At 51.6% G+C, this 25,448-nt stretch overlaps 1 protein-coding gene across 2 annotated transcripts; it reads right to left on the reverse strand.

The window, feature by feature from the left end:
* Nucleotides 1-193: 193 nt before the first annotated feature.
* Nucleotides 194-25,007, reverse strand: TGFB3 (transforming growth factor beta 3). 2 transcript variants are annotated; one of them, XM_047863924.1, is made up of 8 exons: nucleotides 24,089-25,005; nucleotides 23,593-23,740; nucleotides 15,832-15,995; nucleotides 15,399-15,528; nucleotides 9,495-9,602; nucleotides 6,698-6,869; nucleotides 4,455-4,608; nucleotides 194-3,576 (listed from the first exon to the last, which is right to left on the reverse strand). In XM_047863924.1, the coding sequence occupies exons 2-8, from the start codon at nucleotides 23,696-23,698 to the stop codon at nucleotides 3,418-3,420; spliced, it is 993 nt and encodes a 330-aa protein (XP_047719880.1). In that variant the 5' UTR covers nucleotides 23,699-23,740; nucleotides 24,089-25,005; the 3' UTR covers nucleotides 194-3,417. The 2 variants fall into 2 exon arrangements, with proteins under 2 accessions (XP_047719880.1, XP_047719879.1); XM_047863923.1 differs by having other exon boundaries at nucleotides 23,593-25,007.
* Between the last annotated feature and the right edge of the window lie 441 nt (nucleotides 25,008-25,448).

The raw sequence follows: 25,448 nt of genomic DNA on the forward strand, positions 1-25,448 counted from the left end.
CCCCTCACCTTTCCCCGGCCCTCTCTCTGGCTTCTGTGGAAGAAGAGGTTGAAAGGTGGGCTACAGAGCCCACCGAAGGACTGACTTAGCTGCCCTGGGGAGTACTGGGCGAGGATCCAGAGTCTGGGGTTTCTACAACAGGGTGCTGTAGACTCAGCATGGAAACCCCAAAGGAAGAATGACACCCAACAAGGAAGAGAGAAAAGGGACTTTATTGACTTCTTAGCGAACGAAAACAGGTTTGAGCACATTGAAGCGTCTTGTTTGCGTGTGAGGGATGAAGACCGTCACTTTGCGGGAGAAGAGAGAACGTATTCATGGGATTTCTGGTTAGTAGCTTGAGGTCCATCTTAACCGTTTGCTAATTTGGTTGTGAATTGGTTAACGGGAGACAAATCGGAGTTCCTTCATGATTCCCTAAGTGATGTGTAGAACCAGGAAATGAGATGTTTGGGGAGACTCAGCATATGGATCTTGTGGGAGAGGATAAGAGGGTATGAGCCCGGTTTAAAAACCAAAAACCAAAAAACCTTTGAGACCTACTAGACCACTTGGAATTGCCCTAGGTAACCGTCAGAATTGAGTCCTCAACCTGATCTCTTACTGCACTCACCACTTGCTTATCCGGTGTGAGACCGGACTCCAGATCTCTCCTTCATTTAACCAAGTACTTTTCACGTCACCTCTCCTGTACTGGACTTCTCGTGACAAGTCCAAGTCTTGGTAACAAACAAAACAGATCATACGATCCGCCCCGCCACCTCCAACAACCGTGTCATTTCCACGTGTCCCTACCTCCCTTCCCCCAAAACAAGCGTGTATTTTTTTTAAGACCTACAATGGTTCAAGTTTCTGCAGTGCCTATAAGTGGCATGTGGAATGCAGAGACTGGACTTCAGACCCCCGTCCATATTTGTATCTGCTGGTAAAGATAAGAATAGAGCCCTAATATAAAAAGAACATTTGGAATCACAGTGTGTTCTGTTTTCTTTGGGATACTTCAAGAAACATATCTCATTGCCTCGGTTCATTAGGATGAGCCACAGGCCAACATTTTAGTGATGTCCTATGAGGTTGGATAAGAAGGAAGGTTTATTCCAGGGTCAGAAAGAGTACTCCTTTCTTCCTTAAGCCTTAAGTAAGGACCAATGATGTCAGGTATAAGCTGCTCAAAAGGGAGCTTCTAGGCAGCCTGGACCTTCCCCCAGGCCTAAAGACACCTCCAGAGCTGCAGCCTGAAGTTGCACATTTTTAGTAAACCCTTGGGTGCTTCTCCTGCCCACTGAAACTTGAGAACAGCTGCCACGAGTGAGTAGACTCTGAAGCTTGGGATAGCAATGGCCCATGGCCACAGGGCTGGCCCCTCTCTAGGCCCACTAGCTTCCCTGGGTAGGATGGACCACAATCCCAGGAGCCATGAATTTAGGGCAGGGACACAGCCCCCAAAGTACAACGGGATCAAGACCGCAGGGGACAAAGCCTTAGAGAAGCTCTTAGGATTGGTTGAGCATGGACAAAGCGAGAAAGAAAGACTTAGTGACCAAAGTCAGGAGTTCAATCCGGGAGAACTCCAGAAGGAGCAAGATACATCTTCACACACACACACATACCACACAGACCCTTCGACCTGCAAATTTTAGCTTCAGAGAGACTTTTTCACCAATGGCACGGTGATTTCAATAGAGGAACATGTTTTTGGGGAGCTGCTAGGTGGTTCCTCACTCATTGCAGATGGTTGCTTCAGGTGGACGTCAACGCCCCAGTGGAATTCTGCATTGCTCTGGGATCTGGGACCTCGAAACAGAACTGTGGGATTGTTCTTTCCCTGCCCTCTCCCATCCCTAAATCATTGACAAGAGGCCCTCTGTCTGTAAAGGGTTTCCTGGCGAGCTTAACCTGATAACAGAATTAGCCTCGTCTTCTTAGGCCATTTGCCAGACAGTTTCTCTCATTCTCCACTGATGTGGCAGGTGAGATCAGATTTTCAAAAATGATATTCTTCATGGATAGTGAATGTACAAACCAACACACTTCCACGTACAAGGGCTCACCCCAAGTGATTTTGGCCCACACTTACACTTTCTGCCCGTCTGAGCCGCTGCCACTGCCTCTGTGTGTGTCTGAGAGCAAACTACTTCACGAGAAGGAAAGGAAGGAACACCAATAACAGTTGAGTCTTCTCCCTCCGATGGCAGAGGCAGTGCAGTTTACCGGTGTCCAGGGGACTCACACTAAGCCGTGTGCTCGAGATTCCCTGCCCCGGGCTCCCGTTCCCTCTAGTTAGTGGATATGAACAGGGAATTAAGAAAAGAGTGATTAAGGATATTCATCCAGTCAGACTTCCTCCTTAGAAAAGGCTTTTTACTGTTCTAGAAACAATCTTCCAGAAGATGGAAATGATCCAAGATTCCCCAAAAATATTTATTTATACGAAGATTTTGAGAGTAATATTTGTATTTGTCTTTATACCTCAGTCTATGTGTCTGGGGCCAAGTCGTGTGGCGCATTTGCTGCTTCCCCGCATGCCTCACCCGTTCTAGCACCTGCTTCCAGGAACACCAGATGAACACAGGGTCTTGGGGGATAGAGGGGAACCCATAATGCCCCAAGACTGCACAGACCATAATCCAGATACGTGCACCCTGACCTGGACGGTGTCTAGCCAGATGTCCAAGGGGAAATACGGTCGAGGAAGAAGGCGAGAGGAGGGGCCCAGAGGGCGGGCAGGAGAGCGTTCATCCCACCCTCCGCTTCTGAGTTCGGCGTGTCCATACGGCCCAATCCAGTTGATGGCCCGGGAACGACATTACCTGGATTTTCTCCCTGTAATGACCCTCGGTGCTGACTGATGTTGAGAGGACCATTTGCAAAAAGCAGATTCATCCTTAATCCCAGGGAGTATGAGCTACAAATCTGGGACGCTGTCTAGGTAACCTGCCTGAAGGAAAATGCTTGCCTTGTCTAAAGTGATCCAGGTTCCCTAGAGCGGATGTGGGGCAGCGATGAGCCAATCTGACCTCAGAAGCGTCTTCCAGCCTGGCCCTGTCCCGGCCGTTCTCTGCCCTTCCTCCTCCCTAGGGTTTCCCAGATCCATTGCCACACCATGTGTCAGGTGCCGACTCGCCATCCCTCTTCCTCCGTCCCCACCACGTCTGTCTAGGTCACAGAAAATCTGTGTATTCTGAAGCGTTGGGCCTTCCCCTAACCAAACCCACACTTTCTTTACCACAGTGATTCTCAGAGCCAGCAAGAAGGAGAAATGTCCCAAAAGGGAACTTCCGTCTCAGCCATTTGCCTGGAGCTGAAGGTTGCGGGCTCCAGGCCTCTAGGTGAGGAGTGTTGCTTTTGTGTGTCCCGAGGAGCAGGCAGTCAGGCAGTGGCAGTTCTCTTTCCTCTCTCTCTGTCGCAGGCGGGCTCTCAGCTACACTTACAGGACTTGACCACCATGTTAGAGAGCTGTTCCACCTTGGGGGTCCTCCCGACATAGTACAGGATGGTCAGGGGCTCCAAGTCCTGGGGCACACAGCAAGGTGAGGCAGAGGCTTCGGGATTCAGGGTGTTGTACAGTCCCAGCACCTGGGGAGGACACATCATTTAGAGGTTGGCAAGCCAGGCCCCGGGCCGAGAGCCCTCCGCAAGTTCTGGGGGCCGCTCCAGAGACGGGGCGAGTGGTAGACTGGCCAGCCAGGCTATTTCGGTTTGGGGGAACATCTGTACCGGTTTGAGCATTATCAGGTTAAGCTTGTAACAATTATCGGGCGACTTTAACGGGATAATGAGATTTTCTCTGCTGTTAAGAAACACTCCTGTATCGGTGTTCCTAGCTGCGACTGGCCACTTTGGTGAGAAGTGATCTCACTAAACGCTGCTTTGGGCCATTCAGTAAGCGCCAGAGTGTGGGGCCCCAGACCGGATGCAGTAATCATGAGCTATCCGGAAACACGTTCCACAAATTACTGCCCTAGCTTTGATTCCCCTTGAGGGAAAGAAAGGCCAGCAGCTAGTTTCTCCCTTTCTCTTCCCATTGTTGCATATTAGCTTCTTCTGTGTGCTTTGCATTATCTTTCAAAGTAACTTTTCTGCATCCAAGAGGCTGGAATTATCAGAGTGTTTGAACGGATGGTAGAAGCCTCTTTTCCCCAACACTCCCCGCTAGCTGTGTGCGGACATCTTTGACATACAGGGTGGGGTGTGACCGTGAATTTCCAGAATGGTACAAGAGCTTTAGAACAAATTTTAAAGTCTGGTGGAAACCGTGGAAGAAATTTTAAAGGGCACAATGTGACGAAGTAGAGTCGGGCCAGGGTGCCAAGATCAGAACCTTCACAAAGGGATTTTACTCGCCCTGGATCATCATTCGCTCATTCCACATTCAGTCCTTCACGCATTCAGTTGAACCAGTGGCCGGGCGGCTCCGCCCCAGCGCCCCGCCTGGCATGAGCCCCGCCCCGTACCGTGCTGTGGGTTGTGTCCGCACTGCGGAGGTAGGGGCAGGGGCCTGAGCAGAAGTTGGCATAGTAGCCCTTAGGTTCGTGGACCCATTTCCAGCCCAGATCTTGTCGGAAGTCAATGTAGAGAGGGCGCACACAGCAGTTCTCCTCCAAATTGCTACAACGAAAAACATTTAGAGACAATCAACCTAAAGGAAACCACCCATGTAAAAGAACTTCACCAACGGCCCTCATATTTGTACCTGGAGTCCTTCCAGGTCATCCTAAGAGGTGGTCCTAATCGATGGAATCCCAGGTTCAAGTGCATTGAGCAGTATATACCATAAAGGCATTTTCTTGGTCCCAAGGACACAACAGGCAGATACAGATGATGCATGAGGAAGAGAAAAAAGGCAAAAGTGGACCTGCCCCCTTTTTCATGATGGATCAAAGCAGAGCCTTAAATTGCTTCACATAGAACCAAGCACTGAATGCTCTCAGCCAGCTCAGTTTTCTTGAGGTTGGTTTCATTGTTCCCTTCCTAATGTGCACCCAACCAGACGTGAACTCTAAGCTCATGCCGCTCACGTACAACCTGAGACTGCTCAGACTAAACCCAGGGGCCATCAAATAAAAATGAAGGGTATCCTTCCATTAGACTCATGATTCACCCCAAGTGCGATTATCAGGCCATTTCAATTCTGTTCCCTGCAGAAATCCATTTGGCGGTAACTCTTGCCAAGTGGGCGTCTAGCCTGTTCTTCAATGTCTGCTGAGACTTAAAACTTACCACTTCCAAAATCTGGCTTGCTGTGGGTTCCGTGAACCATGTCAGACACTCTTGGTTATCTATTCAGTAGCCATCCCTACCTCCCTTCTCCCTTGCCACCTCCCATCACAAGAGTCGAGAGCACCATTTTCCTGGCCTCTCTTGCAGGTAGGGGTGGTCATGTGACCCCACAATGACCAATCAGACATAAGGAGAAGTATGCAGAGGGTAAGGGCAAATGCTGCAAAAACATTTTGATTCTTTATAAAAGTCACGGATGGGAGAGGAGAGCTTCTGGCTCTGCCTCTTCCCCCTTCTTTCTTGTCTTGAGCCTGGACAAGATACCTGGAGCTTTAGCACTCACTGCAACCATAAACAAGAAGATGAAAAGCAAACCAACATAGTAATCGTGGTGGCCTGCAGAGAGAGAAAGCCCATATTCCTGATGGCATAATTAAGCAGCCAGCCCAGCCCTGAGCCTGCTGCTGTGGTCCTATTGTGAACAAGAAATCCTTTGGGGTCTAGGCCACTGTTACTTGCAGCCAAGAGCATCCATTCCTAACTGATTAAGAGCCACACAGAACAAATCTACACGCCAGCCTTCAGACAGTCGGCGCAACGTCACTGCTTCTGTTACACCTTCAAGCTCAACAGCCTGAGTTCACTCAGTTGTTCCTCGTAAGACGTGGTCGTAGATCTGAAAAATTTTCCTAATTCATTCTCCCCCAGCTCCATTCAGGCATCCCCCTCTCCAGCCAGACTGACCCATGCGTGCTCCTTCCTTCCTCCGCCCATATCCCTACAGGTCCAAGCCTCACTCACCCACGGAGGCTCAAATTCCACACCCTTCCGAAGCCTTTCCTGCATCCACAACTTCTTGCTCCAAATTCTTCAGGCACTCGATCTTTCAGACCTTCTCATGGATGTGGGCATTTTCTACCTTTCAGTAATTGCTGTGTGTGCTTTATCATCCCCTCCCTTATGAATGAAGAGCTAAACTAGATCAGAGAAGAGGCTCTTTCTTTTCCTCTCTTCCCAGTGGCTACGTAGTCCTTCTGAGTGAATTCATTGATTTCTCCAGCTCAAATTCCCCCGGAAAGGGGAGGCTGCCCTACTCCCCTCACCCAGGAGCATCCTTGAGCAGCTCATAGGGAACGGAGCACTTCTTGCGTGGGAAGTTCTCCACTCATCTCCCCCATGCACAAACACCCCCTACAAGTCCTTTAAAACACGAAAACTGCGGGGAGGCTTCGGCCAGGTATCTCCGATCCAAACTGTCTGAACAACACTCTCCTCATTTCCTTCACCTGGGCCTTCACAGAGCTGGGCTGTGGAGAAACAGTAGGGCTCCCAGAAAAACAAGGACACCTCTGTAAGAGGGTTTGTGAATCGCATCCAGGACCCCCGGGTTAGCACCGCTTAAGCCTAGGGACTGAGCCACAGCAGGTGCACCATAAACGTCTCAGGAGTCCCGGGTCGTGAGAGGGCCCCAGCTCACCGGAAGCAGTAGTTGGTGTCCAGGGCCCGCTTCTTCCTCTGCCCGCCCTGGCCCGGGTTGTCCAGCCGGTGCGGGGGAATCATCATGAGGATGAGGTGAGGGTTGTGGTGGTCCTTCTGCTTCTTGAGGCGCCCGAGATCCCCACGGCCATGATCATCCTCGCTGTCCACACCTGCAGAAGGGAAACAGGATGACAGTCTCCTGTCTAAGGAAGGCAGAGTGGAGGCTGTGTTCTCACCCCATCCCATCTCCGCCCCGGAGGAGGGGCAGTGCAATCTCTGCGGAAGGTGTTGGGAGAAGCACGGCTTCATGCTAACATCCAGCTGCAGGAAGGGGAGGACCGGGTGGAGGGGCTGGTCGCACAGGAACTCCCAAGACACCCGTGGTCGGATCCCCTGATGACTCCTGTGCGTACATCTTTCAGAATGCAGACAGCCCTTCCAAGAGGCTTCCTGGTATCTCAGGGACCCATGAAGCTTCCGTAGAGAATCCCAGACACGTTGCTTTGTGCTGTCGGTGTAGATTCTGAGACTTAGAATCTTGGGGTGTGAGTTTCCTCTTATCATCTGAATCGGTCAAGACAGCACAGAAGTCCTACCCGTAAGGTAAGGTGTCTCCATTGAAGGTAGCTTTAACGGGAGCCAGAGGAATGAGACTGAATCATCGTTAAACTTGCACGTGCACTAGTCGTTTCACAGAGTTCTCACTGTCACGCTCAGGTGAGATAATGAAGTATATGGCACACAGATTAGCAAATAAACTCTCAGGCTGGGGGGACCTGCTATTTCATCTAAAAAGGAGAAGACTGAGGACTGAATTAGTCTCAACTAAAAGGAGATCCATTTTGTGACGGGCAGCTGCCAGCTGTTCATCTCCACCAAGGACAGGAGCACGAGGAGCTTAATTTACACAGTGACGGAAGGGACCCTGGACCCCACAAAGGGGCACTAGGACCATAAGAAGAATGGGAGGCCTGGATCTAAAATTCCCTTTTCTCCACATTGAGAAACCACCTCACACCGGTCAGAGTGGCTAAAATTAATGGCTCAGGAAACAACAGATGCTGGCGAGGATGTGGAGAAGCGGGAACCCTCTTGCACTGTTGGTGGGAATGCAAACTGGTTGCAGCCGCTCTGGAAAACAGTGTGGAGGTTCCTCAAAAAATTAAAAATGGAACTACCCTAAGACCCAGCAATAGCACTACTAGGAATTTATCCAAAGGACACAGGAGTGCTCATCCATAGGGGCACATGGACCCCAGTGTTTATAGCAGCACTTTCAACAATAGCCGAAGTTATGGAAGGACCCAAATGTCCATCAAGTGATGAATGGATAAAGAAGATGTGGTATATCTGTACAATGGAATACTACTTGGCAACGAGAAAGAATGAAATCCTGCCATTTGCAACAACGTGGACGGAACTGGAGGGTATTGTGCTAAGTGAAGTAAGTCAGTCAGAGAAAGACAGAGATCGAATCTTTTCACTCATATGTGGAACTTCAGAAACTTAACAGAAGACCATAGGGGAAGGGAAGGGGAGAAAGTAGTTTCAAACAGGGAGGGAGGAAAACCACAAGAGACTCTTAAATACAGAGAACAAATTGAAGGTGGATAGGGGGATGGGGGAGAGGGGAAAATGGGTGATGGGCTTTGAGGAGGGTGCTTGTTGGGATGGGCACTGGGTTGTTGTATGTAAGCGATGAATCATGGGAATCTACTCCCGAAGCCAAGAGCACTTTATGCACTGTACGTTAGCTAACTTGACAATAAATTATAAAAAAAAATTTTTTTTAGTAAAAAATAAAATTCCCTTTTCTGTGGCACATGGGCGGCTCAGTCGGTTAAAAGTCCAACTCTTGTTTCAGAAGCTCAGGTCATGATCTCCCGGTCATGAGATCCAATCCTGCATCAGACTCCATGCAGAGCACGGAGCCTGCTTGGGACTCTCTGTCCCCCTCTCTCTCTGTCCCCCCCCTCTCAAAATAAACTGTAAAAAATAAAAAATAATAAAAGTAGGCTCTGAAATAGAGCCCATGAAGGGTAAAAGCCCAGGGCTGGGAGCCAAGAGAGGCCTGCACCTTTTCCCAGACAAGACTCTGATCTCAGGCTCTGGCTTGGTTGGTTTGACCTTGAGGAACCACCTGGCTTCAGGCAAGCCTCAATTATCCAAAATGGGACTATGAAAGGAAAAGAGAACTTCGCTGACATCCAGAGATTGTCCACAGATTGCACGCCTTAGAAACATATTGGAAGACCACAGAAGACTCTTAACTATTTCTCTATCTCAATACAAACACCCTGAGCCCCAAAGCGATCATTCACACCCAGATGACTCCTGGGTGGGAATCAGGGTGCCTCTGTAACATCTGGAAAGTTCAGTAGTCAGATCACCACAGTTCATTTCTTTTAGGGAAGGGAAAGACAACAGCGATTTGTTGAGTGTTTGCGGTCCTGGGTTTTACATTTGTTATCTCGTTTAATTTGTGTGATAACCCTATGAAAGAAGCATTCTCAGCTCCATTTTACTGGCTGAACTCAGAGAGGCGGACCCGTTGGCGTCCATGACTATACCCCTCTTCCCAATGTAATACTGTCTTCCAGATGTTAACATCTTCTATCTATAAACTGAAAGTCACGCCCGTTGTCTTTGGGGCGAAGCAGAATTACTCAAGTACAAAACAGTTGGCCATCTCTGTGAGGGAGCTTGGTTGCTTCTCTTGGGGCCTGGTAGGCGTCTCCTGTTCTATCCCATCTCATCAACTGCCCCACCCCCACTATACACATCCATTTTGTTACCTTTGAATTTGATTTCCATCACCTCATGAATGTTTTCCAAGATGTCTCCATTGGGCTGAAAGGTGTGACACGGACAGTGAATGCTGATTTCCAGACCTAAGTTAGACTCTGCAAAATAAGACACGGAGTCAGTGAGAAAATTCTTTATGTGATGTGGAAGTGTGCCCATCACCGTGCCTGTGGGCCAGGGCTCTGCTCCCATAGGCAGTCACGGGAGCTGAGTAATCCCGAGGGTCACCGAGGACAGAAAGTGCTGCGAAAGCTACAGTGGACCTCCACACATGCGTTGCCGCACTGCACGTGTTTCTGTTATGTCATGAACAACCAAATAAAGGCATAAAGGAAAATTAATGGGAAGGAGAATTTTCAAGGTCATCTATTTTCAAAGGATGGTAGTGGGAAAAACTGTCACCCACCTCCTTGGGGGGAAAAGAATGAGGACATAAGAGGAAGAAAAACAGCCATCACACCCTCTAGGTGTTTGTTGGAAGAGGGGATATTCGAGCCAACCTACTGAGGAAAGATAAAGTAAGAGGCAGGGGGACTAGGAGAGGCCAGGGAAAGAGGCTGGCTGAAGAACTTTAGAGCAGAGAGGCAGTGATTCAAAAGGCCACAAAGTCCACCAGATGGGAGGAAGATGGGACAGTCTGGGCCATAGGATTAAGTCAGGAAGCAACGCTAGAGGCAAGGTCACCTGCACACAAGCAGCGGTATCAGTCTAGGTAGAAGACGCCAGCCTTTCTACCAGGGCCATGATTGTGGGTGACTAGTAGATTCCAGAGGAGATAAGATGAAAATCACAGTTACCCTTGGCCATATTTTCTTGAAGGGATAAGGACATAATTGGGTCAAAGTTACTTGGAAGTGTCTTCGCTGGGAATCTTTGTTCACTTAACAGCGAAGCCGGAGATGTGGATGGCTCGCTGAGGGAAAACGAACAGCTCAGGAAGACAATTGTGAAATCAGAGCACAGGCCACAGAAGATGGCCAATGGCCAAGGCCAACGGCCCAGATGATATGAGCTCAGAGAGAACCAGCAGGAGGAAATCTGGAGGTGCCAGGGTTTGTGGACTGAAACTCGGTGTAAGACTTCCAGCTGTAGCCCTTACTCCTATTAGTTGTGGGATCGAGGTGTTTTGGTTACTAAAATTGGGGAATCAAGGAAATTAGTAAAAGGGGTTGGGTAAAGTGGAGGGTGGGGGGGGTGGAAAGGAAGAATAAAAGGAGTTCAAAACATTTGAACTGGGTCCAGGAATTCTGTGCAGGGAAACCAGGAAGGATCGGTGTCATATCAGTTCTGCAGGGTAAGACTCAACTAGGGAAGTTCTGTTAACCCGGAGGCAGCAGCAAGCTGTGGTGTAGGAAAGGTCATGAGGAATGGACCCTTCTGCATTCAGGGTCAGCATCTCAGCAAGCTGATTGATTTACTGCATCCCGAGCTGTAGGGGGGCAGCAGTTCTGTGTGAGCATCCAGCCTTGGGACCAACCTGTGGTCTTCCCGATATCTGGTGTCACCAGGGAAAACCCCAGAGCCCAAACCAGCTCAGCACCCTTCTCATGCACAGAATGGCTCAAGTTCAGAGGTTCTGGTCACTGTCAGGCAGGCTTGGATCCCTTTTTCCACAAACTCCAGAACCCAGTCTCATCTGTCCTGCTCCAAGCCAGGGCAGCCTCTAGGACATACTGACCCTTGCTGAGCTTGAAGACTTCTATACCAGAAAGTTAGCTCTGGTGGGGAGGGATGGGACTAATATAACAAGGAAGCTGAGGCCCAGCCAGAGAACAGGGAGTGAACAGAGACGGAGCCATAGCTGTGTTCTCTTCCTGGTTTAAGGCCATTGAGGGAAGGAGCCAGGGAGGTTGAAATGGGCTACAGAGTGTATTTCCTAGTATTCAGAAGGGGCCAAGGCCAAGAGAGACCTGGAGTGGACGAGTTCTGTGATTCTGTGAATTAGAAAGTCAAGGTGCAGACAGATGTGCTGGGGATAGTTAGGTCTTAGTGTCAGAGATGGCAGCCTGGTTTGGCCAACAGGCTCTGTCTGTGTGGAAAACTCACCGTGATGATAACAATTACCAACATTTCTTGGGCATTCTATGTCCAATGCTGCTTTAAGACTTTACATGCATTAATTCATTCAATCTTTAAAATAATCTACAGGGGTGCCTGGGTGGCTCAGTGGGTTGAGCATCCGACTTCGGCTCAGGTCACGATCTCGCGGTCCGTGAGTTCGAGCCCCGCGTCAGGCTCTGGGCTGATAGCTCAGAGCCTGGAGCCTGCTTCCGATTCTGTGTCTCCCTCTCTCTCTGCCCCTCCCCCATTCATGCTCTGTCTCTCTCTGTCTTAAAAATAAATAAATGCTAAAAAAAAATAAATAAATAAATAAAAAAGAACTTCAAAATAATCCTACAAAGTAGAGACTACTACTACCCCCCATTACATAGATGAGGACCCTGAGGCTTAGAGAAATTAAATGGCTTGCCCAAGATGCCCAAGCAGTAAGCAGTAGAGCCAAGATTCAATCACCTGATGCTGGAACCATCCTAATTGTTTGAGACAAGGAGGGATAAAAAGTGGGGCAATAGAGACTACCAAAGGAAGATGCCTGTGCTCTTCCAGCATCCGCGCCGCCCCCCCCCCCCCCGCCCCCATCCTAAGCTATGAGGCTGGCTGTGCTCCCTGACAGGGCCCCGGGGGGATGCCTGACTCTGCACCTGGAGAAACTGCAGAACTTGTAGAGCAATAAATAGCCCAAGGGTCTGAGGACCCAGGCCCCTAACTCTGGGTAGGGCTCCAGCCGGCTCCAGGACCTAGAAGGCAGCCTGGGAACCTAGCGCACGGTAGGCTCTCGGATGTTTGCTGAATGAATACAAGACCCTATACGTGACTCGGCTTCCTCATCAGTCCACACCACCAGTCGTTCCATTTGGAGTCCATCTGCTGCCTCGTTTGGGGCCACGAACTCTGAAAAGACTCCTGAGCTCTGCATAAGTAAAGGTCTGTGTGTGATTCCCCTGTACGAGGGGCGGGAAGCATCTGCCTAAGTGGGAACTGAAGGTTCCAATGAAGGACTAACCTCAGAATTGGCAGCAGTGGGGATGGTGGGTGGGGGACCCACAGGTTTTATTACGAAATTATCTTTTTGATGTCTCAAGGAGGATGGAAATCATTCTCCGCGCAAACTTCTCATTGAGCTCTGCAGCTGGGAAAATAAGAACTCCTTCAAGTGCCCAGGGCTTCAAAGAAATCCAGGTGGAGCTGATCAAAATCAGACAAGGAAGCTAAGAGATTAATTTCCCCGGCCTCTCCTTTCTGCAGCCATGTCAGGCTCTAGGTGGAGTGCCGTCTGAGTCAGAATTCCCAACTGCAGATCCCTGTCCCGTGGGTGCTCCTAGGCCTCTGGCTTTGTGCTCAGTAGGGGAGATAGGATGGAGCTCCCAGGTACCCCTGGGGGTGAGGCAGGACCTCCAGCCCACGATCAGCCAGCTCAGCCATCAGGTGATGCCCCTTCGATGAGGACCTATAAATTCAGACGCCTACAGAGCCTAGGCAGGTGACATAAGTGAGCGGAGCTAGCCAGCGTATCATGCTTAATGGGCACTGCCGGCCTCACTCTGGGGGGTAACGGTGGGGACCGGGAGGGCCTACAGGGGTGTGAAGAATGTGTGCCCCACCTCAAGAGGTGGCCACTACTCCTCTCCCATGGATCGTTACCAGGAAATCTTCCCACTTTTCTAGAAAATCCAGAAGTCCAGGTTTTATGTGAAATCTCCTGACTTAAAAAACAAAACAAAACTGCAGGCCATTATTTAATTTACAACATTACGTGGGCCGAGCCTTAGTGCGTTAACCCCTGGTTTCCCAAAACATCAAGGACAGGGAAGGACCCACCAGCTCCAGGGACTCTGGACATCAGGACGTGGATGGACTGTGCCTCTGTGGCAGTGATGATGGAAGAAAACTCTTGGCAAGAGGGGGAGAAGGAACAGACGAGCCCGCCATAGGCACCTGCTCCCCACTGAGCATCATCCAGACAGTACCACCAGGTAAAGAAGGGGAGAAACAGCACAGCGTGATGTTACGAGGCACCACGACTGCCAGTCAGGACACTCTGGTTCTGATCCAGCCTGGATAACCCTGGTCATCCGGGCTGCTGCAGGGTGATTTTAGATCTTTTCCATCTTTAAAAGGTCCCTCTGGTTGCCATGAAGTCAAAGGAAGGAGTAGGAAAACCAGTTTGGGGGGTGCCTGGGTGGCTCGGTCAGTTAAGCGGCTGACTCCGGCTCAGGTCGTGATCTCACGGTTCGTGAGTTTGAGCCCCGCATCGGGCTCGCTGCTGTCAGCGCAGAGCCTGCTTCAGATCCTCTGTCTCCCTCTCTCTGCCCCTCCCCTCCGCGCGTGCTCTCTCTCATAAATAATAAACAAAACGACCATGTAGGGGCCCCTGCAGCAGCCCGGATGACGGCAAAAGGGGCTTTGGCTAGGGTGGTGGCCGTGGGCATGGAGAGGATACAGATTTGTCGTATATTTTGGGCGGGCTGGTGAGGCATGGGGTGTGAAGACAGGAGAACGCCTTCTCTGATTGCGGACGGAACCCCCCCGGGTGGCTAATACTTACTGACACGGGGAAGGCGGGGAGAAGAGCAGATACGGGGGCAGGTTCTGCTGGGGCCAACTAAGCTCGAAAAGCGTGGTAGTCATCCAAGGAGAGCTGTCCCATCGCCGTATCACACTTCACCCATCCCAAATTTCTCACCCACTTGCTGTGTTCCCTCACCTGGAAAATCAGGTACTGGTCCCTTCCCTGCATGCCTCATGGGGCTGTGTTAAGGATACAATGTATTTGAGAGAACCTCATGGCTTTCAGCCTGTTACACAAGAGTAAGCTTTCATTAGGTCAGACGAGGACACTGGGGCCCAGAGAGGTTAAGTGCCGTCATCCGGGCTGCTGCAGGGGCCCCTACATGGTCGTTTTGTTTATTATTTATGAGAGAGAGCACGCGCGGAGGGGAGGGGCAGAGAGAGGGAGACAGAGGATCTGAAGCAGGCTCTGCGCTGACAGCAGCGAGCCCGATGCGGGGCTCAAACTCACGAACCGTGAGATCACGACCTGAGCCGGAGTCAGCCGCTTAACTGACCGAGCCACCCAGGCACCCCCCAAACTGGTTTTCCTACTCCTTCCTTTGACTTCATGGCAACCAGAGGGACCTTTTAAAGATGGAAAAGATCTAAAATCACCTCAGTCCACATCCCAGCCCTGCTTGGAATACTCCAGGGCTTCTCACCACACGTGGAATGAGTCCTAAAACCTGACCATGGCCTCACAGGTCCCAAATTAAATGGCTCCGGCGACCTCTGGCCCCCCCAGCTCACTCCGTTCCAGCCACATCGGTCCGTGTACTACCAGAACAAACCAAGCCTGCTCCTGCTCGGGGGCCTGGGCCTCACTACCTCCTTCGCCCAGCATATCCCTATTGAAACCTTTTCATCACTCAGGCCTCGGTGCACACACTCCTTGTCACAGAGACCCTCCCTGAGCATCTCATGTCAGACTGCGCCCTGTCATCACCACAGTGCCCTCTATGTTTCATGCTACTCATCACTGAGATTCCTGTTCATCGATATGTTGCCTTGTGTAGTGTGTGTCTCTCCCACCAGGAAAGAAGCCCGATGGGATAGGGACCTCACCGGCCTTGTTCCCGGCTGCATCCGCAGTAAGCCACACTTAATTTTCTTCGTAAGTATCTGTTGCGTGAACAGATGAAGAACACAGCGAATCGATGGCAGAGCTAGCGTTTGAACCCAGATCTGCGACTCTTCTGGTTTTGTCCTCTTCCTTCTGTTTCGGAAATGACCAAGGGACCTGAGGGATCCTTCCCAAATGCTCAGGCTAAGAGTCAACCTACCTCTTCGCAAGAGCCATTCCCGCACGGTGTCAGTGACGTCGAAAGACAGCCATTCGGCGGTGCCCCGTGTGGGCAGATTTTTGCCACCGATATAGCGCTGTTTGGCGATGTGCTCATCGGGCCGGAGTATCTGGAGGGCGGAGAAAGGAGTAAGCGGCCCAGGCCGGGACAAGGACGGCAGCCCATGTCACAATGCAGAGGGGCACGTGAGGGGAGCAACAGGAAACTGAAAATTCCTGAACGCTCCTTCAAACGCTTAGCTAATGCTTAATCCTCTCAGTGACAGACGCGTACAGAAAGCAAGACTCCAAGAAGGTAGGATTCACACCCAGGCCTTTTGAACAGTGCACAGAGCAGAGGCCTGCAGGGGCAGGGGAGCCGGCTTTCCCCATCTGTCCCTGTCCGTGTGGCTTCTGTTCTGGGAGGGGCTCACCTGGAAGAGCTCGATCCTCTGCTCACTGCGCTTAGAGCTGGGGTTGGGCACCCGCAAGACCCGGAATTCCGCTCGGAACAGGTTGGTTCCATTTTTCTCCACTGAGGACACGTTGAAGCGGAAGACCTTGGAGGTGATCCCTTTGGGGCAGACGGCCAGCTCATCTAGGAGATCAAGCAAGCAGGAGAGGTGCTGTAAGTGTGTGAGTGAGACCCCGCAGGAGCAGTGTGTGGCCCACAGACACCCGCCAGGCAGCCAGGGTCCCACCCATGACCTCCCTAGAGGCGTGAGGCCCCAGGCCTGAAGGCGGAGATGGGAGGAAGATCTTGGTGAAGGCCCCAGTCAGGAGCAAGGAGCCCCGGGAGTCCCGGGAGTCCCGGGAGTCCCGGGACCGGCACTAATGACTGGCCGGTCAAAGGCAATCGCCACTCCTCCCACGGCCTCAACATCCCAACTGTGGCAGGCTCTCCAGCCTGCTTTGCTACTCTTTTAGAAAACACACGTCCTCAAAAGATCTCAGCAAACCCCCTGGCGGTTTGACCATCTCACAGCTACCTGCCCCATGCATGTGTTCATTCCTTTGGGCGTTCATTCATGTATTACTCGTGCACTGAGCACATACTATGTGCCAAGCGCAGCGCTGCCACTGGGAAGCAAAACTGAACAGACGTGCCCCTGCCTTCAAGGAGAGTCATGTCGGGGGGGAGGGGGGGGGCGGAGGGTGGCTCTTAATACAAGGGCCCACATAACGGGATGAGCGGAAAAGGGTTGAGGGCCTTTGGAGAAGCCCAGGAGTTGGGAGGGACCAGAGTAGGGAGACAGCAGGGAGCACCTGATGGAAGAGGTACCATGTGATCTGGGTCCTGCAGGAGGAAAGGGTTTGAGGATGGAGAGGAAGGGATTTTCCATGGAAGGACTGCTGGAAACGAAGCAGGGACAGGAGGAGATGCGAGTAAGAGGAAGCAGCCAGGGGAGGGCCCGTGAGACAAGGTCAGCACAGCAGGCTGGGGAGGCTGAAGTATCAGCCCGAGAGGCTGGATTTTATCGCGTTAGCAGTAGGGAGCCATGGAAGGTGTTAGAAGAGCAGTGCAGTGACTTAATTAACACTGTGTTTTAGACCCAATGAGGCAGCATCGGTATGGCAAAGAGCCCACATCTCAAGTCTGGCAGACCCACAGATGTTTCTTCAGAGCTGGGCCATCCCCCCTGACTCCTTTCTAAGGATCTCTGACTTTGACAGCACGTGCTCTGCCAGCCTCTGTCACCATGCTGGCCTCTCCGTCCCTGTCCAGAAGACACGAGGCAGCAGATGCTCTTTCCCCACACCTCGGAGCCAGATGAAGAGAAGAGAAAGATCCTGTCTCTTCTCCTGCACGCTTTACAACCTCAAGGTCGGAGCAGCATTAACACCCAGAGAAAAACTTTCTACCCAAACGGCAATAATAGCCAGAACTTGAAATTCAAGCTCATAGACCCAGATTCCACACATAATGGACATGGCTGGAATGAGCTCATAATCACCCCGAGGGGCGGTGTAGGAAGTCACGGACAAGGCGGGAAGGATCAGAGGCTTGGAAACAAGCAAATGCGCTACTGATCTTGAGGAAAGGATGAGCGAGTGTTTCTGGAAATTGCCATCTGGTGGGCCTGACATTGGTTCTTAGAAAATTAATGGAACAGATGTTAGGAAAACAAATGTGTGAATGCCGGCTAATGAAGCCCTGCTTAATAACTGGCTTCGAAAGAACAAATATTGCCAACTACTCCCTAAATTATTGCAGATAGAACCAGAGAGAGGCACCAGCGTGAGCAATTTAATTTTCAAGTTTGCCCGTTTGAAACCCTCTGGACCTGGGTAGGTTCCTCAGACTGGCCACCCTCTCAAGTACTTGCACGCTTGGTTCCTGAAGGACCTGTCATCAGTGTGGCTTCAGTTATAATAGCACCTCCAGCAGCTGCTGAAAGGGGGCATAAAGCGTATGTCCACACTACGTGTGCACTGCTGTGGAAAAGAAGATGGAACAGAAGACAGCGCATGCCAGTGAGGAGAGTCAGAGGGGGGTCAAGACAGCAGGAAGCCAGGACACGCGGGCAGCGATGAGCTAAGAGGGTCTTTAGCACACCCTTGTAACCATCCCTCCTTTGCTTCTTCCAGCCCATCAATCAGATATCTGTTCCCTACGACGGACTCCTCTTGGTGGGAACTTCAAGGAGATTTCGAGAAGGAGGTGGAAGGGTCATTTTTTATCACTGGGATCTACAGGTTTCTAGCAGAGGTAGAACGGACACTGGGGCGGGGCGGGGGGGGGGGTTCCTTGGTTGACACAAGGAAATTGACCCTATTAGTAAAGCTCAGACAGACTCGTTGGGGATTACAAAAGAACTGCCTAGGAGAGAAAAGAAAACGTAAATATAATCTTGGCAATTAAACCCACTGAAGAATGATGCTGTTTTAAGTAATTTGTGGAACGAGACTGTAAATCAACTGTGATAACACCACCTTACATTGCACAGAGCTCTTATTAACTCATCTGACCCTCGAACAATCCTCGAGGAGGACGAGAAGTCAAATTGACCATGTTACAAATGAGAGCGGCGCCTGGGTGGCTCGGTCGGTTGAGCGCCTGACTTCGGTTCGGGTCACGATCTCATGTTCATGAGTTCGAGCCCCACGTCGGGCTCACTGCTGTCAGAGCAGAGCCCGTGTTGGATCCTCCTGTCTCCCTCTCTCTCTCTCTCTCTCTCTTTCAAATAAAATTTTTTAAATTGCAAATGAGAAAATTGAGTATCAGGAAATTTAGCGGGTAGCACAGGTGGTATTTGAACCCAGGTCTTTGGACCATACCTCTTTTATTGAAGTGGGGAATCTGGAAGTTGGGGGGCCCAGAGAGATCTAGTGGAGACACAGTTTCACCAACAAAATGAAGGCTTCCCTGAAGTGGGCCCAGAGTGCCAACTTAGGCCTAAGCAACAGCCAAGCCCCGCTCAGTTCTGTGGGTAAGCCGTGCTTCTGCAGGATGCTGGTATTATTGGGAGCTGGACTAGAGGATCCACCTTTCAAATTACATTATGACCAACTTTTTCCACTGCGCAAGAAATACATATATTGGTGGAGGCCCTTCCCCCCCTTTTTTCCTACGAGGAGAGAAAAATAAGCAAAGAATATTCACGTAGAGTTTTCACACAAAAACGTGGAAACAGCTGACCGTGTTTCGACCATGCCTTTTAAAATGTTTTCAGACACCGGGGCTCCTCGATGTGCCTTTGCTTATATACATCATTTCTGCATGTAAAACCCTGCAGGTTCCAATGACAGCATGCATATTTCAGTGTGGCCAAGCTTCTTCTGGCTACACGTTAGGATCACCTGGAGAACCTTGAAAATACATGATGCCTGGCCCCACTCGCCAGAGATGCTGACATGCTGACTACCTTGGAGTGGGTGGGTCCGGAGTTGTTTTGCTTTTCTTTTCTTTTCTTTTCTTTTCTTTTCTTTTCCTTTCTTTCTTTCTTTCTTTCTTTTCCTTTTCTTTCTTTCTTTCTTTCTTTCTTTCTTTCTTTCTTTCTTTCTTTCTCTTTCTTAAAGATCTCCAGATGATTCTGATGTGTAGCCAGAGTTGAGGGCCACAGTTTATAGTGCTCTGCAAAGGGTACCATGGCTTCCAGATGTTCTAGAAGTATGAGAAACCACACTCCAATGATTTCACCATTAAACAGGTTAACCTTTAAACGTATTAGACATGCAGTTGGACCAATGCATCATTTGAAAAATTTTTGAATCAGAAGCCCATCAACATGTTAAGCCCATGTTACAAGTTGGGATATTTCACAAAAAGATCCAGATTTTCTGCTCTTCTGGGTTAACGGCAAGGTCGAGGCAAGCTGGACCCACATTCCTAAATGCAGAAATCAGCAGGGACTGAGCAGCGGGTACCCTCTTTTAACAGGGCGTGGGCGCTTCCAGCTCCCCCCACCCCATCAGCCTCTTGCACACCCTATTCTCTCCTCGACCCCGAGGCCAAGTGTCCTGTGTGCTCCGTCATGGTGTTGGCTTTTCTTCCAGATCCTTCGTATTAGCTGGGCACTTGTGTTTTCAGCTCCTTAAGGAGAGGTTTTGCCCTGCAGTTCACTGAGTCTTAAGCCTCAGTGAGCTTAAGGATCAATGGGGTGCTTTTCGGAAACACAGATTCCCCAGGACCCCACGCCCAGATTCTGATTCTGTAAGGGTGGGCTTGGGCCTGGGAATCCACATTTTTTACATTTACCTAGCCCTTCTAGGAGAAACACTTGACCCAGCGTGCAGAGGGCACTGGCCCTTAACACAAATGAGTTCTTGTGATACAAAATATCTTTTAATTTTCAGAATGAAAAAATCCAAATCCAAAAGTAGCATCCAGGAAAGAAAGGCTAAAACATCAAGTTTTCTCTTGCTCAGGAACTCTGGGTTTGCCGGCTGTCTTAGAGCCACTGCTGGATGAAAACAAGGGTGTCCCGCCAGACACAGATAATTACGAGCCAGAAGTTAAAACAACACCTATGCTGGTGATATCTTGATAACAAGGATGACAAAGGAATGGAAAAGCCTGTGTCTTTCCCCACCACGTGGGGCAGAGACAGCCTCCACAGAGCCAACTCCTGGTGAATTATAAAAGGATTTCCAGAGTCTTGCCTTCACTGCTGAGGCTGTTGAATCATCCCAGATGTATGCATAAAATTGCTTCAGCTGCAAGAGAGCTTAGAGATGATCTCTGACTTTACAGATGAGAAAACTGAGGCTCAGAGAGGTGACCTGACTAATGCCATCTGGTGTGGTTGCTTAACCAGCTTGAGGCTCTCCGTTAGATAAAGAACGCCCTTCCGCTGAATCTGGGAGAACGTCTGTGACGATATCAATCTCCTGGCCATAACGATAGGTGGAGCTAAGAAAAAACACACCCAGTGGTCCCTGTGCGGTCTGCCACCAGGGTTACAAAGAGCTCCTACCCGCTCCTGCTTGGTCCGATAGGTGATTTGCTCATGTTGTAAATCAAAGTGCTGTTGGAGCCTTGAGGTTAAAGGTGGGGCTTAAAACGTTTATTTTCCACACTTGGGTTAGTGCCGAACAGCATGCATTCTGCAGGCAGAACAACGTCTAGGTTAGAGCCCCTGCTCTTTGAGGCACATTACTTAACTGATGCACGTTTCTGTGTCCTCATCTGTAAGGCAGAGAATCGGGGTTCCTCTCTGACAGGGCAGAGCCAGAAGATGGGCCCTCTCCTCTGTGCTCACCGTGGTGCCCTTTCTCCTGCACACGGGAAACGATTCCTTGCCATACTTTGCTCTCCAGGCTCCCCTACGTCCTTACGCCAGCTCCTGCTGTCACTTCCAAGTGCCCCTCCACTGGGTACAGGAGCAGGCTGGGAATGATGAAACGTGGAAGCGAATGCGATCTCATCACTTCCCCCCAGAAGCTCTGGCACCCAGACCCTGCTAGGGTTCCGCCACGGACCCAGTGCCACTCTAGGACACAGCCCTCGTGAGCTCAGGATGGGCTTCCCTCACCCCAAGCCTCTGAGGATGGCCTTCTGCTTCTTCTCAGCATCTGCCCCGCTGCCTCCTTTATAATTAGTGTGCTTTCTGCGTCTGCCTCTCTGGGGCTGGCTCGGCACCTGACCAGCTGCAGGGCGGGCCCAAGCCGCGTCTGCTCAGCCTCTGTGTCACCTCCAACAGCTGCAGAGAGTCTGGGCCTGCTTCCTGTTTGCACCTGCAAGCCTCCACGGCATCGCCCGTGTCCCACTGTGCCCTGGCCCCTCCACAATATCCCAAATAGTATCTTGCTCCCTGTGCCGGGCTTGCTCCCAGCCTGACCAGGCTCCGTGTCCCGAGGGTCGCCCCTACCTGCTAGGGTTCTGCTGCTGCAGGCCGAGCTGCCCAGCGTCCGTGGGCCCTTGCCCTCGCTCTCCCCAAGACTGCTCGCTACCTGTGTCCTGAGTCTCTGTACAAAATCCACATCCACTGGCACCCATATGCCCTCGCATGCGTCTGGCCCATTCATTCTCGGCTCTGGATTCCAGGCTGGATGCGCCCTTGTGACTCAGAATCCCTCCTCCCTGGGACTCCACCTCCTGACCCGGATCGTAAGGTCCGAGCCCTTCTCTCTCACCCTGGGCTCTCTTCAGACCTCTCCTGCAGGCCTCAGTTTTCCACCCTCGTGGCCACTATCTCCGGACTTGGTGGTTGCCCAGGGGGTTGGGGGTTCAGCCATCCAGGAGCTGGTGCCTCTGGGAACCGTGGGCCCCTGGCAGAGGCTGAGCCAGACCCACGGGAGGACCCTGGGCAGGATGCACTAGCCCTGCCTCTTACTCCGGCTTTCGCCCCGCACGGTAGCCACATCCTAAGGCAAGGCGCTCCAGGCGGCCACAGGAAACGGGAGTGGGAACCCCTCGCCAGTAACCACAGGCTCCTGGACCTGGCATGGGCCGGCTCCCAGTAGGGCCTTTTGCACCTTCAGCTGGAGCTGCTCCACCCACCAGTCACCTACTCCTCTTCCTCCTCTGCAGCCAGGTTCCTTTCAACTTCCCAAGTTCCCCCACTGACCCCCCTCACCCTGCCTGCTCCCTCCCACTCCCACTCCCCACTGCCAGGTGGGCCTGGAAGAGGTAGTCCGGGTGGTGAGGACACCTGCTGGTAGGAAAAGCAAACAGAGCTGCTCCCAGGGTCCCTGGCCCAGCGCGGCTCACATTCCTCCTTCTCGGGCTGTCAGTTTCTCAACATCTGCCAAATCTCTCTCTCTTGTATTGAGGTTTTTTAAAGGTCCGTTCAGTAAACACACATGACTTCCACACGTGTACAAACACACACACGCAGACGTCTCACCCAGAAGCCTCCCAGCCTCTCAGCACAGACGGGAGCCTCCTGGGAGGACACACTCCCAGACATATGTCCTCTCTGCACCCACGGCCACACCTCCCACCCACTCTTCCCGTGACACGCAGACACAAAAGGGCGGCCAGCAATCATGTACACGTCCAGAGCCACAACCCTGCTCTCTCCGTGTCCACAGGCCTGGAAGACGCCCATTTTGAGCACATGAATCTGTCTACTGTACAAAGCCAGACTACACATCACCCTGAAGCACTTGTACGTGTGAACGTAGGTGCGTGCCTTTCAACCATGCTCACAGCTCACGTGGGTCATGTGTGTGGCATAGACCGAAGGGCCTAGACAGCAAGAAGCTGGATCTTGCCTGGGCTTCAAAAAGCTTGACAGACATTAATCTAGGGCAAGTGTACCCTTCTTCCCAAGGACTGGAAAAACTAAACCAAAGACGCGTCACAATGAGTGGCGAAAACAAGGGAGAAGACCGAGGTCTCCAGACTCAGGGAGCTATAACGGCTTTCAAGAGACCCGGCCCTGTCCCTCTATGGCATCCGTATGCTCGCAGTCGCCTATCCCATCACATGGGCCAGAGCACAGATGTGAACAGGACGGCACGGTGTAATTCCAAAGTAAAATCAGTCGAGGATGTGATGTGAGTTCAGCAAGCCACTCAACTCCAGGGCGCCTGGCCTCCCAGAAGCCCCCGGCTCTTCCCACAATGGCCCGGTCTCCCTCCCCAGCCACCCACCCGGCCCCAACTGTGCATCACGCCTCCTGAGCCTTGGTGTGGGTGATCTCGGGGCACCCTGCTGTGAGGCCCCCGCTAGGGCCCCCCCCCCAAGGAACTCCCCACTCCTGCTCAGACCCTCTAGAGCAGACACCCCAGCGAGAACGTGGACTTACTGTGCTCCGCCAGCCCCTGGATCATGTCGAATTTATGGATTTCTTTGGCATAGTACTCCGACTCGGTGTTTTCCTGAGTGCAGCTGTCCTCCCTCTCCCCCTGCATCTCCTCCAGCAGCTCCCGGGTGCTGTTGTAAAGGGCCAGGACCTGGTAGGGGACGTGGGTCATCACCGATGGCTCGGGGGGACTGGTGAGCCTGAGCTTGCTCAAGATCTGTCCCCTAATGGCTTCCACCCTCTTCTTCTTGATGTGGCCAAAGTCCAAGGTGGTGCAAGTGGACAGAGAGAGGCTGACCGTGGCAAAGTTCAGCAGGGCCAGGACCACCAGAGCCCTGTGCAAGTGCATCTTCATGCGCAAGCTGGGGAGAGAGGCCAGGGGGGCTGCGAGGCCTGGCGAGGAGGAGACCCCAGCAGTCGTGCAGAAGGAGGGAGGAAAACCAGGCGGCCTCCCTAGATCCCGAAGACTGAGGCTTGGCAAGAAGGTGCATGAACTCACTGCACTGCGAGAGCTTCAGGACTTCCAGGAAGCGCTGGCAACCCTGAGCGCGAAGAAGCCGACTGTGTGCCTTGTAGCTCTGGGTTTCTTCTCCATGTGTCTAAACAGGTTCTGCTGGGCTCTGACTCCCAGCAGGCCAGGTGGAGGGCAAGCAGAGGGCTGGGAGGGGTGGCGAGGCAGCTGGGAGTGGGAAGGGAGCTGGAGTTTTTCCTTAGGTAAAAATAAATAGAGCGGATATCTGATATTGCCAAATGCCGCTTGGCGATGGGGAGAAAGTGGGTATTTTAAAGAAGGAGCAGAAGGACCGTGGCTGGGTCCCAAAATCAAAATCCTTGCCTTGCCCTGAAGGAGGGTAAGAAAAGAGAATGGAAAAGAAAAGGAAAAAAAAAATTGTTTAAAAAAAAAAAAAAGTCAGATCACCAGTGAGTAGGTGGGGAGAGGCAGGGCTGGGCCGTGCTGGCCCAGCTCAAGGTGGGGGCAGCCCGACACACTTGTCTCTCGGGCACACCATTCATGCTTTCTCTTTTGTTTACACTTCCTCGGGGGCTTTCTAAATGACTTTGTTCACGCTGCCTCTCCTCTTCATTGGCTGGGAAGTGGGGGTATGTGCAATTGGAAGGCAGGGAGAACAGGCCCCAGGAACAATAATCCACTTGGACGCCCAGGGTCACCAGCACCTCGGCTTGTCTTCTCCCTCGGCCATTGCTTCTGTTCCCTGCTTCTCTTTAAAAAATAAAAAGGCAAAGAAAGAGAAAATAGAAGCCAGTTCACTGCACGCCTGCTCCGGAAAGCTGTTATTCCTTCTTTCTCAGGCTTCTTCCCCTATCTCTCCCCTTGCTTGCTCATTCCCTTGGCCTTGGCTTTCTGCTTCCCTCCCTTCCTCTCCCTGCTGCTTCTCCCTCTCCTTCTCCCTCTCTCTCTCTCCCTCTCCCTCGCTCCCTCTCGCTCCTCTCCCTCTCCCTCTCTCACACACACATGCACACACACTGCTTTCTCTATTTCTCTCTGCTGAAATTTTATACCTCCCTCCCATGACGTCTCTGGCCCGGGTGGGGGAGGGAGGGACCAGCGCACGCAGCCTCTTTTGCAGCACGATTTTAATGTTTTAAACAGGCACAGGAAAAGCCGAGCCCATTTGAAAAATACTTTGCGAGTCCTCTCGCTCGACGTGGTAACTGAACTTTTTTTCCCCTCTTGGAGTCACTCCTGCTACACGTTGACTGTTTTTCTGGAAAGTTACTCCGACGAATCCCTTCCCTCCTTCTCCCCCAGCTCCTTCGCCCTCTCGCCAGCTGTCAGTCCGTCCTCTCGCCGCGGGGCCCGTCCCTCGCTCCGGCCTGGGCCCCCCGGCCCCCGGGCC

This window comes from Prionailurus viverrinus, chromosome B3 (assembly GCF_022837055.1).
Source record: "Prionailurus viverrinus isolate Anna chromosome B3, UM_Priviv_1.0, whole genome shotgun sequence".
NCBI classification, from domain to species: Eukaryota; Metazoa; Chordata; class Mammalia; order Carnivora; family Felidae; genus Prionailurus; species Prionailurus viverrinus.

Coding starts and splice junctions, on each gene's coding strand:
- TGFB3 (XM_047863923.1), bottom strand. CDS start 23,944: ATGAAGATGCACTTGCACAGGGCTCTGGTGGTCCTGGCCCTGCTGAAC. Junction 15,996..23,592: donor CCAGGGGCTGGCGGAGCACA/GTAAGTCCACGT, acceptor TTGATCTCCTAG/ATGAGCTGGCCGTCTGCCCC. Junction 6,870..9,494: donor GATGGAAATCAAATTCAAAG/GTAACAAAATGG, acceptor TCCCTTCTGCAG/GTGTGGACAGCGAGGATGAT.